The sequence below is a fragment of the Brachionichthys hirsutus genome, chromosome 16 (genome assembly GCF_040956055.1).
Source record: "Brachionichthys hirsutus isolate HB-005 chromosome 16, CSIRO-AGI_Bhir_v1, whole genome shotgun sequence".
In the NCBI taxonomy this organism is placed as follows: domain Eukaryota; kingdom Metazoa; phylum Chordata; class Actinopteri; order Lophiiformes; family Brachionichthyidae; genus Brachionichthys; species Brachionichthys hirsutus.
The window spans coordinates 11,009,975-11,028,015 of NC_090912.1; the positions used below are offsets into that span (position 1 = coordinate 11,009,975).

At 42.7% G+C, this 18,041-nt stretch overlaps 1 protein-coding gene across 1 annotated transcript in view; it reads left to right on the plus strand.

Annotated features, from left to right (window-relative positions):
• The window catches only part of rbfox1 (RNA binding fox-1 homolog 1), a 41,453-nt gene that overhangs the window by 7,889 nt on the left and 15,523 nt on the right, over positions 1-18,041 (plus strand). The window contains exons 3-8 of the mRNA XM_068750264.1: positions 3,838-3,984; positions 4,116-4,169; positions 7,767-7,859; positions 11,386-11,446; positions 12,497-12,550; positions 15,330-15,468. Of these exons, the coding sequence (XP_068606365.1) occupies positions 3,838-3,984; positions 4,116-4,169; positions 7,767-7,859; positions 11,386-11,446; positions 12,497-12,550; positions 15,330-15,468 (548 nt within the window). The remainder of the gene's footprint in view (positions 1-3,837; positions 3,985-4,115; positions 4,170-7,766; positions 7,860-11,385; positions 11,447-12,496; positions 12,551-15,329; positions 15,469-18,041) is intronic.

Here is an 18,041-nt window from a genome sequence, read left to right on the forward strand (position 1 = left end):
AATAAAAAAGGAGGAATATGATCTTACCAATAAAGTTTATATTATGCACTTGCAATACCTATTAAACAAGTATTACACCAATATCTACTCACCATAAGTTATGGTCGCAATAATCGCTTCTGTCCTTAATGTTCACGTTCTTTTTGTGTCATAAATTCCACATTCTTGTTTTTTTAATCCAAGGTTCTTGTTTTTTAATTTGAGGGTGTACCCCGCCTCTCGCCCATTGACTGCTAAGATAGGCTCCAGCTTGGCCCGCGACCCGAGAACGGACAAATCGGTTGGAAAATGAATGAATTAATTAATTAAACCAATGAATGTGTCATCACTCATTCCCTTGGAAAGTCAGCTGGGGCTGAGACTTAAAGAGTGAGAGTCTTAGAAAGAGTGAGAAAGAGGCAGCATGCAGGAGTGGCGACAGGCTCAGCTATAAGGATGTGAATTACAGGGGGAGCTGAAGAATGCGAAATCAGCATATTCACGCAGACGCCAGCAGCAGTTCTCTGCTAACCATTACCAACTACAAGCCCAAAGCCCCCCCGAGCTCTGAATGACCTGCCGCTTGCTCAGCGTTTACATATGCACTACTGCCACTTCGATCGCCCAGCCCCCCCACACACCCCCGGACTCTCCAGATACCCCTCCTCCCCCACAACAAGGAGGGCACTCCATCAACGGCCTCCACAGACAATCCCCCCACCCTGTAACATTGTCCCAATGAGTTGACTCCTGTCTTCACAGACATCTTTAACCCCTCCCTGGAGTCCTGTCATGTTCCAGCCTGCTTCAAGTCCTCCACCATTGTTCCTGTCCCCAAGAAGCCAAGGATCACAGGACTTAGTGACTACAGACCGGTGGCGCTGACATCTGTAGTCATGAAGTCTTTTGAGCGCCTGGATCTCCACCACCTTAAGACCCTCACCGCCCCCCTCCTGGACCCGCTGCTTAATTATTCTGTCTCGGACTCATTAACATTTTACAACCGATAACTTGCACTGTTCTGTTTGTACTGCGTGATTATACTAGTTGCTGCTAATACACATCTGTGTATCCACTCCTGATGCTGCTGTTTTTGTGACGTGTTATGTACTTGTATGTTTTTTGTAATTTAGTCTACTGTTACATGTACCACGACTTCACCGAGAAAAATTCCTAGTCTGTGAACCCTCATTGACAATGGCAATAAATTACTTCTGATTCTGATTCTGATTAAATCTCTGGTCCACCTGCAGAATCACCTAATCATTTTGGTGACCGAGAACAACATAATCATGAAAAAAACAACTCTCAGATTCAGATGTCTGCAAAAAAAAACACACACTTTGAAAATGAGTAGATTACCTTTGAGTCCATCCAAATCCATGACTTGCATTTTTATAAATAAAAAGAAGTATCGAAATGAAAAGATAAAAATTATATGTGAAGAAACTCTGGTAAAAATGTTTTGGATGAAGTGAACAAGTCAGATGTGTGCTCTGCATGCATTTGGGCACAATGCGAAATGTAATGAGTGCTAATTCAACATGTGTGATGCAGCTGACGGATTTGAACCCTGAAGCACAAATCTGGAAGTCCAAATCTATTGTTTTATTTTCACAAACCCAGAAAAAACAACAACATCAACAGACAAATCTGACAAACAGACAGGATCCAGAAATCAGCCAAAATCATACAGGAATGCTGGACCGTAGGTACGATATGCTAACAATCTGGCAGGGAACCAGGAGCTCAGGAGTGATGAGTATCAGGTGAAGTGCATGGACCTGATTACATGCAGCGATGTGGAGAAAGCTCTGGAATCACAAGAGATATTAGTACCGGGAAACACGAAGTAGATAGAATGAAATAACGACTTGATTCCTGGCAGGAGTCATGACAACGCGAGTGCTTACTATTCACAAATAGCCTGAGCCTTGCACTAATACAGGTACTCATCGACTCCCAAACCAACGCAGCCCCAATTATTCTCACAAAACTTCACCAAATAAGGGCAACCCACATGCTTCCTACAGGCAAAATCCAGGGCAAAGAGCCAAATCTGCAATGCAGCCACTGCGCCACTCTGCAGCTGCCATCAGTTCCCTTCGTTGCCCTGGAGGCAGCTCAGGTGAAAACGTGAAACCGGAGCGAGAGAGAAGATGCTCACAGAGTATTGGTTGGAAAGCAAATATATAAAAATAATGGGAAGGAAAATCGGATTTTTAAAAATGAGGGATGTACAGTACCTCCCGCCTTTTAAGAAAAGCACGCCTGTCGTGTTACAATAAAGCCTGCATGCCATAGGTTTTATTGTAGCATATAATCTTTGCTGTTATTAAGATGTGGCTGACAGTTGCAGCTTTGTTATGACATTAAATATCCTTGGTTCCATCCATCCATCCTCTTCTCAGCCTTGCAGGTCACTAGTCTGCTGGAGCCTATCCCAGCTGGCTGCGGACGAGAGGCGGGGTAAACCCTGGATGAGTCGCATCGCAGGGCCAGATAGACAGACAACCATGCATGTTCATGTTCAGAGGGCTAAATTCATTTAAGCCATGTTTTTGATGGTGGGAGGAAACCGGAGAACCGGGAAAGAACCCACGCAGACACGGGGAGAACATTCAAACGCCACACAGACAGGAATCAGAACCTTCTTGTTGTGTTAGTAAAAATAAAATCTTGTTGTTTAGAGTAACTTTAATTTGGTAATAATTGTGACCTACTTTAGTCGATGGCGTAAGTCGGATGTAACATTAGCTAAAATAGGTCAGTGTTAGTTTCTTATTGACCCGTAGTGGAAGTCCTAGGTTTGATTAAAATTCACAGATTGAAATTTCACAGGAATCAAAAAATAATTAATGCATTATTACATTAATAAATTCTAATTATGTCTTATTCTATCATCAGAAAGAGGGAGAGGGACAAAATGCCCCCCCCCACACACACACGCGTGTCTCCTCTGTTTGGCCATGTCGACTCTGTGTCTGTCTGGAACTCTGCTTCCTCCTTTACTCCCTCATGCTTCAGCAGCTTCACCCAGTGAATGCTGAATTTATCCCAGAGATCATGCACTTTTAACACAGTAAGAATTCTCTGGCTCCGTTCATTTATCTTGATCCGCCCCATCATTTAACAGAATATTCCCTGTCCCAGTGTTTGCTCCACTTTGCCCACTTTCACCCATCCCCTACGGCTCCCTCGGCGGATGGTGAGTCCACCGGAGGTTGGGGCCGCAACATCTTTTTGGGTGAGCCCGGCGCAGCCCCGTGGGCCGAGGCCTGTTCACCAGGCACTCACATTTGAGTCCTGACCACGGGCCTGGCTCCGGGAGTGGGGTCCGGGTTGTGCCATACCAAGCGACATCAGGGTTCTTGATTTCATTTCATTCATAGGGGTTTTTGAATTGCTCTTAGTTTGGTCCATTACCCAGGACCTGTTTGCAATTAGAGACCCTACCATGTGCATAATAGCCCCAACACAATAGGTTCTAGGATCAAACTCCCCCAGTTCAAGGGGGGAACAATACATATACAACAAATACAAAACTCACAAGGGAATAAAAGTGCAATCATGTATCAATCAAATCATGTACCACCACGCGGATCTTTAGGGACAGGGGCTAAGCTGAGGAAAAATCATTTCTAGACATTAGTTGTGAAGTAGTTTTTGATTTCCATGTCTAGTTCTTTAATTCCAACTGCAGGGACTCCTGCAGATTATGTAGGAAAATACAGAAACTGTGTTTGTATAGAAAGAAAAAAACGTGTATGTTAGTTTTACAGAATGTCTCAAATGTAATATCATATTTCCATTTGCGTATTTGCAGGTTTCATTTGTGTTGTGTTCTGTGTTTTCCAGCAGACAGATGATCCAACCCAGTCAGAAAATCAGCCGCCGACACAGACGGTCCCTGAAAGCACAGAGTGCAAGGCCCAGCCCAAGAGACTCCACGTCTCCAACATCCCCTTCAGGTTCAGAGACCCAGACCTCAGGCAGATGTTTGGTGTAAGTACGACTTTGCAGGTGCTTGTTTGTCAAATATTTTTTCAATGTTTGCAATTTAATGTTCTTTTGATGGCCACAAAATAAAGATATTTAAATCAGTAAAATGTTTTATTTTTTCCACTTATTTGCAGCAATTTGGAAAAATCTTAGATGTGGAAATCATCTTCAATGAGCGTGGATCTAAGGTACGTTTTTTTGTGTGTCTGTGTCTTTATTATTATTTGTATGAAATGCCGTGGATTTTGGAACTATACATATTTACTACAAAAAGAATGTTCCTTAAATAGGTTTGGCACAATCAATTGTTCATACTCATTCAAATTTATGCATTAAATTAATATATTTTAATAAAGGTGTGGAGCCTGACAAGCTTTTAAATGTTACCACAGCGAGTTGGACACGTGTCAAGGAGGAGTTAGGAGATGTAATGAAATATTAGAACGCAGGAGCAGGGTGGTGAAGGACTCAATCTGGACTATGACAAGACCAAATGGACACAGTCTGGGTCCATTTGAGTTGAGTCTGACATGAAAATTATCTGCAACTATTTCCATGAAAGGCGACACTTGGGGCACTTTTCAAATAACATGACGAATTCCATCAGAATGATAATTATTCACAATTCTATTAGCTACAAAACAAACAGTGTACAGTGGACATTGGTAAAAAAAAAATGGGAATCAATACAGGATAATAGTTACAATTGTGGAACATTATTTTCCAACTTTGTGAATATATTCATGTTTCTATGGAGACAACAACAGAAGCTGCTCTGTTGAACACAGACAAGGGATGGCACACTAACATCTGAACCTGAACAGGATGTCCTCCATGCCGGGTTCTGCAGCCTCACTTAATGGGATGATGGGATCAAAATGATTATTCTCTCTCTCTGCTAAAAATCACCATGAACTCTTTTACTGCCATTGTCAGGGGGGGGGGTGTCTTGTGGTGCTCCTCTGTGAATATCTGACATCTACGCCACTGTAGTGATACACTATTCCGCCCAAACACACACACACGCTGGAGTCCCTGGACCGTAGAGATCTGCTGCAGAGCTCACCAGATTCGCCGCAGAACTGCAACAGCGTAAAAAAAAAAGTAGAACATAGTCACGTATTTACCTCGGCCAAGGAGCTTCTGTTCCTGATGACGTTTGTCTGCTTCTTAGTAGGATTACGGAAAAACTCCTAATGAAAATAAGATGGGTCTTGGTCTAACTTAGATCTCATTAAATTCTGAAATTGATTTGGATACCCGTCTGGATACAGAAAAAAACAAAATCTGGATTTTCACCATTTACTTATAATGGAGGCTTTAAGAAAAAAAAAAATATTGTCAAAGTCATAAAGGGGTCTGATATGAACCATCATGAAAATGTATTCTGGTTCTGATCCAGAATGAGGTCAGGAACAAATATTACATTTTAACATTAAAACCCATTTATGGATTAAAGAATCAGTTAAAAATTCTGATTCAATTTGACTTTTCATAGTTGGTGTATAAAGATACCAAGAACAATCTAGAACCCTTTGATGATGATCCAGATCACCGTGTGGACGGTGTAGCTCCAGTTAGGAGGGGAACGAGCTGCTTGGGGGAGGTCTGTGCTTTTCTAGTTGTAAATAAATTGTTATGTTGCCTCCTAAATCCCGTTTTCAGTGTTTCTGTTGTTTTACAGTAGGAAACCACTGTTGAGATGTTTGGGTTGGTGGGGGGTCACTAAAGAAAGAAATATTAGCATCAAAGTCACTGTTCTGCTTGACATGTGGCCTAAGCTAACGCTAACCCTATGGCAGAAAATGGCTCGAGAGCCGGGATATTCCAGCTGATTGGACAATATACCCAGGAGTGCGTCCTGCAGCCACCGCCTGCACCTGGACCCGTTCCTAGCAATGAGACACACCAGGGAGGGAGGGGGACAAAAACACAGGGTTGGACACAAGTTCAGTTTTGTTGCAAGATGAAGCTCCAATATTTGCTTCAGCATCTGAAAAGATTCATTCTTGTTTTACTCATATGAACAAATTGTTTTCTACTACAATACTAGGTTTAAAAAATATATAATCTTTAATAAAACAACAGAAAAGGTGTTTGCGCCGTGTCCTTGAGCACCGTGAGTCATGTGGGAGGAGGGGCTGCAGCGATGATCAGCTTATAAATATCGATAGATGGAAATGACTGATCATCCGCAGACTTTTCTACATAGCGCGCCTTAAATTTTATTTTTTATTTTTTGGCTTGTACATCTTAGCAGACCCAGAAATACAGACTCACAGAAAGACAAACAGAACCACAGGAGACTCAGAGAAGAGAGGAACAAAGTGAAACAGCAGGAGAAATGAAAGGGTGCGGTCAGCTGACTGCATCTTAACGTCTACACCATTGTTCATGTTTCCTTTAAAACCCAAGTAAACAGAGCACGCCATTATTTATGCAGATGAAAAGTTCCTGAAGCAACCAATAAACCAATTATTCATGCACTTCAGGGAATATTGGAAGAACTTTTCCATTAAGCCAGGGATCCAAACACGCTGGATCAACCCAGCAAAGAACAGCCGGGCTTTTGGACCAAAACCTATTGTTCATTTCATCCAGATGGGCCCACGTGTGTTTTGGCTTGTGTTTTAGTGCCCAGAGTGGTGATCAACATGTTTGAAACGTTGCACTTGCCAAAGTTTTGAGGACTAAGTCCTTTGACAGAACGGGACAAGCCAGTTTTTGTTATTACAAAGAACAAATAACAAGAATCAAGTCATGAAAACTCAGGGAGACGCTTCTGATGTCGAGCGAGAAGAAACAGTTGAAATGATAGAAATCATCCAAATTATATTGATAACAACAACTACTATTCGTGAGTACAAATTGCCACATTAAATGTATGGATTCATTTTTCCAAGTGAAAGAAGACATTCCGAGAAACTTGTTTTGTTTGCGACTTCAAAGTCACACTGTGATCAATCATAGGCGATCAGTTTATGATCAGTTAAACCGTTGGATGTGGTGTTCTGAATCCACAACGTCAGATTTGTCTGAATTTAAGTGGCATAAAGTAAATAAATAGTTGTGCGTCATCTGCATAAGAATGAACATTGCTGCAATGTTTCTCAATAATAAAAGAGAAGTGCAGGAAATGTAAAACATTGATTATTATACGCTTAGCTTTGTTTCTTATTCCTGAAGTCGGTTTTTAGACTCATTGCTGATGACATTAAATTAAGTTTTCATTCATTTGATGCTAATTATCGCTCTTTAATGATTAACGTATCCATGTAATCTGTTCCGTTATCAGTAATCTATTTGCCACACCAGAATCTAAAGTGGGAAGAAGATCATTCACGTCTAATTTGATTAACTCAGGTGTTTATTATTGTGTTATTAGCCTAGAGTAGGCGGCAGCAGTAGAATGTTCTAAGTTCAGTTCTAATATTTTTCTCAACTTAATTACCTTTGTCGTTTTAACTTCTGTGTGAATTCAAATTGCTGTTCGCTGAGCTGTTGTCCAATCATGAGCCGGATGATCAAGCTTTTGCACGCCTCTTTCTGATGCGAGAAGGTATCCAGTGAAGTACAGAATATATGCTACAAAAGAATGGGACGTGTGGCGATCATAGCGTTAACGCTTTCTGTGTGACAGCAAAACTATTAGGAGTCTTCTAAAGACAGAAAAAGATGTTCTCTGCTCTGCTTGTATTCAAACAAGTCACTGTTCAATGTAATTGTTTATAATATGTAAGCAATAATGTGCATGTTGTTCTTCCCTCTTTCCATCCTGCATGCAGGGCTTTGGGTTCGTAACGTTCGAGCATAGTGTGGACGCCGACAGGGCCAGAGAGAAATTACACGGCAGCGTGGTAGAAGGCCGTAAAATAGAGGTGCATGTTCTCAAGTACTTCTTCTCACTTGTTGCCTCTTCTTGTCATGTATTCCCTTTCTCTCTCTCTCTCTCTCTATCTTTGTGTGTTTGTAAATGTATGTGTGTGAGACTTTTACATTGTCTTCCTCCACATCTGTGCCAGACGTGCAATCGTCTCACTGTTTCCTTTGGTTTGTGTGGTTCCATTAAAGCACACATGAAGAGCTGGTAACATGACACTGGTCCAAGTATGTGAGATGTATGTTTGGATATTTGCTTCTTTTTCTTGTTTTCCTTGATATTCTACTGAACTATAAAGGAACTTACCTTACCACCAATATATATATACTCAGGGAAGTCAACAGACTTGCTGGGGCCCGGGACAAGCAGGAACCATATGCCCCCCCCCCCCCCCCCCCCCCGCAACAAATAATCCTCCCCGACATCTAGCCATTCGTTTAAATCAAACGGCCACACAACAGAAATGTGAAAATTACTCTTAATGACAAAAACTGAAGTATATAAGAACATTACAAGAATTTACAACAAATTTCAATTAAATTGAACACAACATGAAAAATAGTTTACTATTCATAAAGACAGCAATCATCTGCTGGTTAATATAATGCCCTCCTATTCTAATTCTCACAATAGTTTAGCAGGGCATATTTCAGCCTTCTATTGATTCAAGCCATCAAATGAACAATTCACAATCAGGAAGTACTACACTCCAAAAAGACAAAGTGTCAAAGCCACTTTGTCTTTGAACGAGCACCCTCTTAATGGTCAACATGGCTAAACTGTTAGCCTGCCCTGGGACATGGTGGACCGCAGGCTTTTACCTTCATTTTCCTGAAGGGACGCTCCCCTCCAGCTACAGTCACTGGCCAGGACAAGATAATTTGTAGCAGTATTCACAGGTCAACATAAATACTCTAGTCCCAACAGTAGCTTCTCCCTGGACTCTTCTCTTTCCATATATCCATACTTCTTTCCCTTATCATTTTGAGCTTTCTCTGTAAAAGATAAGCCTTTTATCACAACAACAATAACAACAACAGCATCAGTGCATGAATGCTGACTGACAGACCGATGTCTCATACCGATCTGCGGCTGCAGTGCTGAGTGGGCGCTAGGACACGCCTCCTCCCACAGGACACGCCCCCTCCCCTGGTCGGGCTTTTGGCTGACCCACGTCTGTGTTAATCTTTTGTGCTGTTTAAGTCATGGAATCGTATTTGGCCTTGTTACACTCTGAGGGTTTTAAACTTTTTACAGTGCTCTAACAAATCGAACCCAAAACTTCAGTGTTCACCTTTTGCGCGCTTGCTCCCACCCCCTTCCCCGCTCATTCTCCATTTCTGCACAGCACATCAAAGTCACATCGCAGCTCTGCTGTTTTTGTCTATAAAAGATGCTATTAGACTGTCTATGCAAAATAGCAAATTCCCCGCTGCTGTGCACATAACGGAGCAAAATCAAGCTCAAAGGACAGAACCCACCTCAAACGGGTTCGATTCAGGGCCCTGCTCCAAGCTAAGGCCAAAAGCTGCAGCTATTTATCTATTTAAGTAGACTCTTCATAGATGGAGACAGTAGCTCTGGCCATATTATACTTTACAATTCTGACCTGGCGGCTTGTCCAGGGTGTACCCCGCATCTCGCCCGTTGACTGCTCGGATAGACTCCAGCACGACCCGGTAATGAACAAAGCGGTTCAGATGAACTGTGGCCCCGCCATTATATATAATTAATTCTACATCATTATCTACCAGTTCCCCAGATTTTACCTTCTGCAGCGGTAAGATATTGTTATCCAGGGTGCCCAGACTGAGCTGCAGAGCCAGACGAGACATCAATCCATAAAACGCAGCACAACCCCTAACAGTTCAAAGACAGGAATCCTCAAGCTCTGAAAACATCCCACGGGGGGGGGGGATTCTGCCATCACGACGTTTACAGTAAACCGTGTTCCTGCTGGAGAACAATCTGCAAGGAATAAAGCCAGATGCTTTTCTCACAGCAGCAGCTTGAATACATTCAGACTGAATCAGGTATCAAGGTAAAGTAGGGATTGTGGGTCGCGCATTTAGGACGTTGATGCAGGTCGTGGAATCATAAAAACGCGGCTGGCCTCCGGGGGGGGGGGAGTTCAAACAGACTAGAGGGTGCGCACGGCACGAGTCCAATGATCTGGAATTGTTGTTCAGGTCATTTAGAAGTTTTTTTCGGTTGTTTGTAGAACCACAAACAACCTCGTGATGCCAGGAGAAAAAGCTCCCCATCTTGTCCCGGATGGAGAAAGCGCTTCTGGCCCCGGAGTTGGAAAATGGTCCACACAGGATCTTCAGTCTCCCGCCACACATTTGCACGAGCCGACACTAGTTGGACAAAGCAATGGCGTCTTTATGCATTAAGTCCAAGGCCACATTTGGTGTGCACACACTTCAATCTGTGACTGGTTGTTGTTGTTCGTTGTTGCCAGAAACACCAACCAGTTCAAAATAACGATAATTCCTGTCCCAAATTGGAAGTTCCTTTCTCTGGCACAGAAACGGGGAGATGTGTGCAGCCGTGTTTCGGGAAGTCACGCCCATAAAGCCAAGCCCGTTTTCATTCCCATCAGCCTCGACAGTTTGCTGATGTCCTTGCCGCCTGAGTAAGATGCTGCTTATTCCTTTCTCATCCCCTCCTCCCATCATCCTTCCAATGGTAGCTTGTTTAGGGCCCCATCCAGCACAGTCACAGCGGTAACAGTACAGCGATTTGGGACTGGTAAGTGCGGACAAGCAAGCCCTCCTCGTTGGAACTTTTGCAGCACTGCAGCTCGCGTGATCTTTCTTTTGAATTGACGTCCGTCTCTTCTTGTGTTTCGGCGTGCGTCTTCGTCCACTGACTGTCCTCCTGCAGCTGCGAGCGTTGTTTGCACACCTACCTGAGATTGTTGGAGAAAAATAAAAATCTTTATTTATTTATTTTCTCAGAAAATGCACCCTCATTTGGTTTGGATTTTGGAATGTTCTGATTGGTTGATTGACTGGTTCCCCTTTGTTGTTTTGGATCGCAGTCGGAGGGGCCGTCGTCTGAGTGTGAATGCTTCATGTTGCTTTGCTCACATCAGTTCTACTCACACTTTAAGATTGACTTGATGTTGCATAAAGCCCTCAACATATTCTCTTCTTCTCTCCCCAAAATGGCATTTTCTTTGTGCCCCCCCTCCCCCCACAGCATGTACATTTGAAAAAACAGACTTTGCTAAATGCCATATTGTCTTTACTTTTGTCTGTATGTTATTGAAATATCACTATAAATGGGGAGAGCATGCTGGAAAATGTCACAAGACAGAAAATATGCAAATGACCAACAAAGAAAAACATGTTGGTTATGTTTTCTAGTGTTTCTGAATGCAGTTTGAAAACTCACCGTTGACATGAGTGTTGGCCGTGATGGGTCTTTGTGGAACGATGCATGCAGCTTTCCTGTGAGGAGTGAAGCGCCCCCTGTCGACTGTCGTCACTCAGGGATCTCTGCTTATCTGGTTGCAGGTCAACAATGCAACAGCTCGAGTAATGACAAACAAGAAGACTGTCAATCCATATGCAAATGGTAAGGCCACGTTTAAAACGCATTTCCACCACTTTCAGCATGACCTTCGACAATCTGAAAGCCAAAGTCGGATGTTGCATTCCCTCATCTGTTGCATAGCTGCTCCAGCCTTCCTGCTTTACACCTACGCCTTTAAATGAGTCTCCATTTAATGTAAAAACGCATGCTGTGCAACAGATCGCCATCTGCAGCACAGAAAACACGATTTGGGGTATAAATGATATACAATTGACAGAATTATTAACCGAAAAAGGAAGAAGCTGAAGTCGAAGACTTATTTTTGTTTATCCTATTCCCATCCTTTGAATTAAATTACATGCAACTACAGCAAAATGAACACAAATTAAACTACATTCAATTTCATAAATCACTTACAGACCTTTATAGCCTTTGATATTTTCACAAATTACTAGAGCTTTTCTGAAAGTCAGCAACGAGCTACACAATTTAAATTTGTTGCAAAAAGTAGGGAAAAGTCTTCTGAGCTTCCGTGTATGAGAAGTCATGCTGCCGGTTTGGCAGTGTCACAGGCCATTTTCTTGTAAAAGAACGGAGGGCAGCATTGATATATAAATAATTTGACACGTTATGATGTGGGCAGCTGCCATTGCTTCTTAAAAAATGCAGAATAAAATGTGGCTAAATTCCACCGAAGGACCCCTGAAGGTATACATCTTGTGTTTTTCTAATTAGCTTTATGAAGAATTTTTAGCTTTTCTTTCACTTTTTTTTTCAGCAGTGGAAGCAGAAACTGAAATGTTCCAGGTGTTCGACAGCCATTTTCTATATCCAATCAAGACAATAATTTCTGTTACATTTTACTATAATTTCTTGGAATGTCTTGAAATTTGTGTTCATGGCTCCCATATTAGCAGTCAAGGTCAACTCACTGTTAATCAGGCATAAATGGTAAAAAAAATAATGGTGGCCTAATGGGATCTACATATTTGGGGAAATTCCCAAAGGGACTGCAGTTTTTCCCAAACACACCGGGTACGTAAACTAATGTTCCTTACTCCGTGTCTTTATTTCTCCATCATCCTGTTCCAGGCTGGAAGTTGAATCCAGTGGTTGGTGCCGTCTACACGCCAGAATTCTATGCAGGTAGAAGAATGTTGTCTTTTCAGTCTGTCACCATGGCCTTTCCCTAGACCCCCCCCCCCCCCCCCCCACCTACTCTTGTTTTGTTATTCAGTTTCTTCAGCATCTTCTTTATCTCCTCGTCCTCCTCCACCCCAACTCACCTAATTTTAACCCCTGTCACCTTTCATTGTCACTTATCCTAACAATGTGCAATCTGTTTAAGGCTAAATCAGTTTAAATCAGACTCGTACAAATGAGAAGAACTGTGGACCAGCTCTACACCCTCGTCAGGGTCCTTGGGGGTGCATGGGAGTTTGCCCAACCAGTGTTTTGTGGACTTGGAGAAGGCATTCGACCGTGTCCCTCGGGGAGTCCTGTGGGCAGTTCTCTGGGGTGTCAGACCCCCTGATATGGGCCATCCATTCCCTATAATACAGAGCTTGGTCCAGTGAATAATGGACTCATTTCCAGTGAATAATGGAATTAGACATTTCCTGACGAAAGAGATTTGAGTCTTTCGTTTGGTCCGTTCAGTGTTTACATTGTCATAGAACACAATATTCTGTGGTCATAAAAAGCGGCTCAAAAACGGACGGCTGCACTGAAAATGTGAACAAGTAAAGTTTAAGACTTCAGTGAAGCAGAGGGAGTATTATCAAGGCGAATAAGTGTCATCAAGGTGAATAAGTCCCACCAAGGTGAATAAGTCCCATCAAGGTGAATAAGTCCCATCAAGGTGAATAAGTCCCATCAAGGTGAATAAGTCCCATCAAGGTGAATAAGTCCCATCTAGGTGAATAAGTGTCATCAAGGTGAATTTTTGGGTAGCCTGGACACTCAACTCTCAAATCACGGTGACAAAAGATGAATAGGAACAACTTCCAGCTTCAGTCTTCGCCTTGTCTCTTTGAGAAAGTCTTATCCTTTTGCTCATGCCTTCCATTTTTCATCAGGTCAATGAATGATTAACTGTTTCTATTAGCATTTTATTAGATCTCTTTTTTGAAGAGATGCATAATTAGGGTTGGAAATGGCACCTCGATATCCTTCTCAACCTTCACTCACCCCAGCTCTCAAATTAAGCTTCGTGTCAGTCGTCCTCCATTGAGATTAATGATAAGTTAATAACTATACCAGTGCAGCAGCTCCATTCCAGTTTCCCTTTCTGTCTCTATTCTGTCTTTCTGCTCATGTTTCAAACAGCTAAAATCAAGGAAGTCTTAACATCTTCTCTCCAAGATACAAATAGTGATTTTACCTGCAGGTGTAGTCGAAGGTTTGTCAGGAGACAGCAACACAAATCAACTCTAGCCAAAATCCAATTTTGCGATGCCACAACACAACGTTTTGTCTCGGGGGGGTTCCAGCATTACAGAATGATTAGCGCTAACCATCAATACCTTCAACAGGGTATAATCTTTTAGCATTCACATAGCCAGAGCCTCACCTGCATCAAAGCCAGTAAAAAAAAATATTTCCATTTTAGTTCTCTGGTCTGTGAATTATGTTGATTTTCTGAATGTCAGTGGTGTTCAGGAGGACTGATGGCTCGGATTGGCAGCATCGCCCCTGTCATCTTACCAAGTGTAGAGTGAATGAATAATGCACATAATGCACAAGCATTTTTGAGTATCTAGAAAAGCGCTATATAAAATCAATGCATTATTATTATTAGAGCAGTCACTAACAGATAGAGCAGTCTCTAAGCGATAGAGCAGTCTCTAAGCGATAGAGCGGTCTCTAAGTGATAGAGCAGTTCTTTACTCACTGGGTTGAGGCTTGTAATTGACCTCTCTGTAAACAGTCATTTTATACAACATTTAGTGCAGGCTATATATTATTATGGACCGAGGCAGAGAATCCAGATTGAGACAGAGAGTGAGGATTTTATTTTTCCTGGTTAGACCAATTTAAACGGGATGTAATTCGTAAAGGTAGACCTTCACCGTAGCTTAAAGATCTGCTTCAAACATTGGATCGGAAAATAACCCGCTTTTGTGGTACACCCATGATGATTGTTTATGAGCGGGCCCCAAAAAGCAGAGAACAGAGACCAGGAATAAGTTTAGTTCTTTTACTCAAACACAAAATGAGCAAAGGCAGAATAGAGCAGAAAGCAAGGCTGGAGCCCTGGGAGAGCCCCCCTCCCCCAAAATAAAAAAAATATACAGCCAAAAAATAAACGAGCTCTGGTAGACAAAATGCAAATGGCTGGCATCGCAAAAAGGAGATAAACATAAAATACGAGCCTCAGGTGCGTCTGGGGAGACCACAGCCAATCCGTGAGCAGCAGCAGCAGGTCCTGAAGGAGAATAGGAAACAGGTGTGAAGATGGATGACAAGGAGAAGAGGCGATAAACAGATAACCCTCGCAGTTCTTATAGTTTGGAATGTCAGGCTGCTAATTTAATGGCAAACCTGCCTTTCTGTTTGGCTAATGAATTTGTAAATCTGCCTCTAATATCAGTGGATATCAGCAGGAGCCTTATTGAGCGTCACTGCTGGCGGCACCTCCGGGTAACAAACAAATACAAATGAACAGATTTCGTTTTTCAATATATTCAGAACCTTAAAATGTATATTTCTGGCTTTATTATTTACACAGCTAAAAATGTTCGGCCAATCAGCATGCGCTTTCTTATTCTGCCTTCCTTTTGTGCTGGGAGAGACTATTCAGAATTAAGAGCTTAAAACGTTCCTTAAAACCGATTTCCAGGAACTTTCTTCATTCTGAGCTCTTCTTCAGATGCAAAGCAGGAATGGAGTGATGATCCTTTTCCATCTTCTGCCTCCACTCCAGTACCTGGTTTTCCCTATCCACCAGCCAGCGCCGCAGCAGCAGCAGCCTACAGAGGAGCCCAGCTTCGAGGTCGAGGACGGACCGTTTACAACACGTTCAGGGCAGCAGCTCCGCCTCCTCACATTCCATCTTACGGAGGGTGAGAACACAGAAAAAAAAAAACCCATTAAACTAGACTCCCAAAAATTCCAAAAAAAACAGCAAACGCTTCCAAAGGCGCTATCGCTAAACAGTTCCATCGTTTAACGAAACCCCCGTTGCCCAAGAACTCGCCCAGCATTTTGTGTGGTCAGGAATGTTTATATTTACATACATATATACGATTCCTTGCCGCAAAGCACATGCTCTTAAATTTAGGAAAGCCCATCGGAGCTCCGTGTCCTCGTTAAACGAGGACCATCTGCACGGAATATGCAAATGTTAATGGTGATTGCATAAAGATCAAAGGAAAATAGCAATAAAATGATCAACAGAAAGGCCCAACTTTAAATCGGAATCCATCCAGCAGCATTCCAAGTCGGCCAGAGAGTCTTTAGAAGCTTGTTGGGAGGGAGTTACAATAGTCCAGCGAGAAAGGAACAAATGGTTTAATGTGCAAAAATAAATAAATACAACTTAAAACATGTTACTGTAGGTCCCTTAATGACAGTCGAGTGTTGAACTCTGTGTAGTGCCTGGTGGGCTGCGGCAGCAAGACAGCAAGAATGGAACAAATTCCACTGCCAAGGCTGAACGTTTACATTTACAAATTAAATATATATATATATATATATTAGCAGATATTAAGGATGCCAGTGAAACATTGTGCTCCTTGGCCTTTCTGGATCCCTGTTGCTTTACCCACACACACACACACACACAACGATACTTGGCCACTCGTGTTACCACGGAGCAAACGAAACAAAGGCTACCTGCATGCAAATATATTTATGGGACAGCACGCTGGCGCAGTGGGAAGCACTGTTATCTTGCAGCACAAAGATTGCTGGGTTTGATTCCACCTGAGGCATTCCTGTGTTGAGTTTGCATGTTCTCCCCGGGTTCTCCCCGGGTTCTCCGGCTTCTTCCCACAAAAAACATGCAATTTAGGTGAATTTAGTCTGTCTTTCACGTGGACCTTGCGTCTCGTTCCGGAGTGTGCCCCACCTCTCGGCCGTAGTCGGTTGGGATAGCCTCCAACAACATCGGATGAGCGGCTGATGACGAGACGCTGACGGTCGTCTGATGAATGGATAAATGTTGTATCCAACGTTATTGTATGCAAATGTAGTATTTCAATACCACCTGTACAACAACAAAATCCTGAAGGATGTGTTTTCACGGAGCTCCATCTGGTCCTTCAGAAATGACTGACAACGTGGAAATACAGGCGACAGGAAGATAAAACAAATCCCTGTCTCCGACTTCCGATCCAAAATTTCATGAGCTCCATTTTTGCCATTAATTGACAACTTCACCACATTTGATGGAAATTGCTTCTTTTGTTTTTCATCCGGCTGATAAACAAATAAACGAGTAAATAATGAACAATGTCGAGAGAAAAAAAATCACCTTGGTGTATGTCAAAAAGTAAATAGACAAATGATCAGGAAATATTCTTAGACTGGGATTCAGTCATATGTCAGCAACCGTCAGCACTGATCCCAGACCAGGACTTGGGATGAAGTCAACCTACATTTGTTTTAACCCCCAACACTGTCAAAAACAAAGTAAAAACGGCTCCTCTTACAGTTCACATCTGTATTAGGAAGACAATCAGAAATAAAAGTGTGGTTATTATTTATTCATGGAGCTTCAATAATGCTGAAGGAAAGTCGAGTCTTTTTAAAGTTAGCTATTAAAACACAAGTAATCGATGCAAATCAGTCTGCGTCAAAAACATGCTCTTCTAAACTTCCCATGAATTTTGTTCTGTCGCCATGGCGAGTGGCGTCGCAGCAGAGGAGGAGCCTGTTTGGCATCGACAAAGACACGCGTGAATCCTGGGTGATGTGACGCGGCAGCCTTTCACATCGAGAAATAAACGTCTGCAGGAAACTTTGCTGCTGGTCCACAGAATGCGCTTTAATGAGTGAAAACCGCCCCGACATTTCAGAGGCCATTGATTAACGGAGAGCACAAATGGCACAGTGCACGCGCTGGTGATATTAGAAGCTGAGCTCTCTGAGGAGCTCTTCATTTTAAGGAGCTCCATCCTCGAGATGAGGAAGGTAGAAGCATTCCGACACAAAGGCAGAGTTCTTATTCTCACAGAACATTCTCATGTCATTAAAAGCCAGATCGAGATCCTACGGAGGTCACTAAAACGTAACTGGTTGGTCCAGATGCACTGTGTTGGTTGTTTGTGATCTGGTTAGCATCGATTGCTTTACATAGCAAGCCTGTATAAACCAGAGTCAGGCTCGCGGGGGGGGGGGGGGGGGGGGGGTTGCTAATCGTGTTCTGTGGACGTGATGCTGGAAGCCTGCAGTCTCTGAATAGCTCAGAGAATAGCTCAGAGACTGCAGGGAGAGCACTGGGCTTTTACTGTAAATGCAGTTTCACTTCTTAATAGGGAGCATCACCATGGTAACCACTGCACACCTAACCCACTGTGGAGCATCAGCATCGCGGTATTGGGTCCTCTCCTGCCCGAGCATTGTCTTCCCTTCCTTGGGTTTGGTTTTTTTTCACAGATCAACCTGAACATTTCAAAAGCTCATGCTGACACTC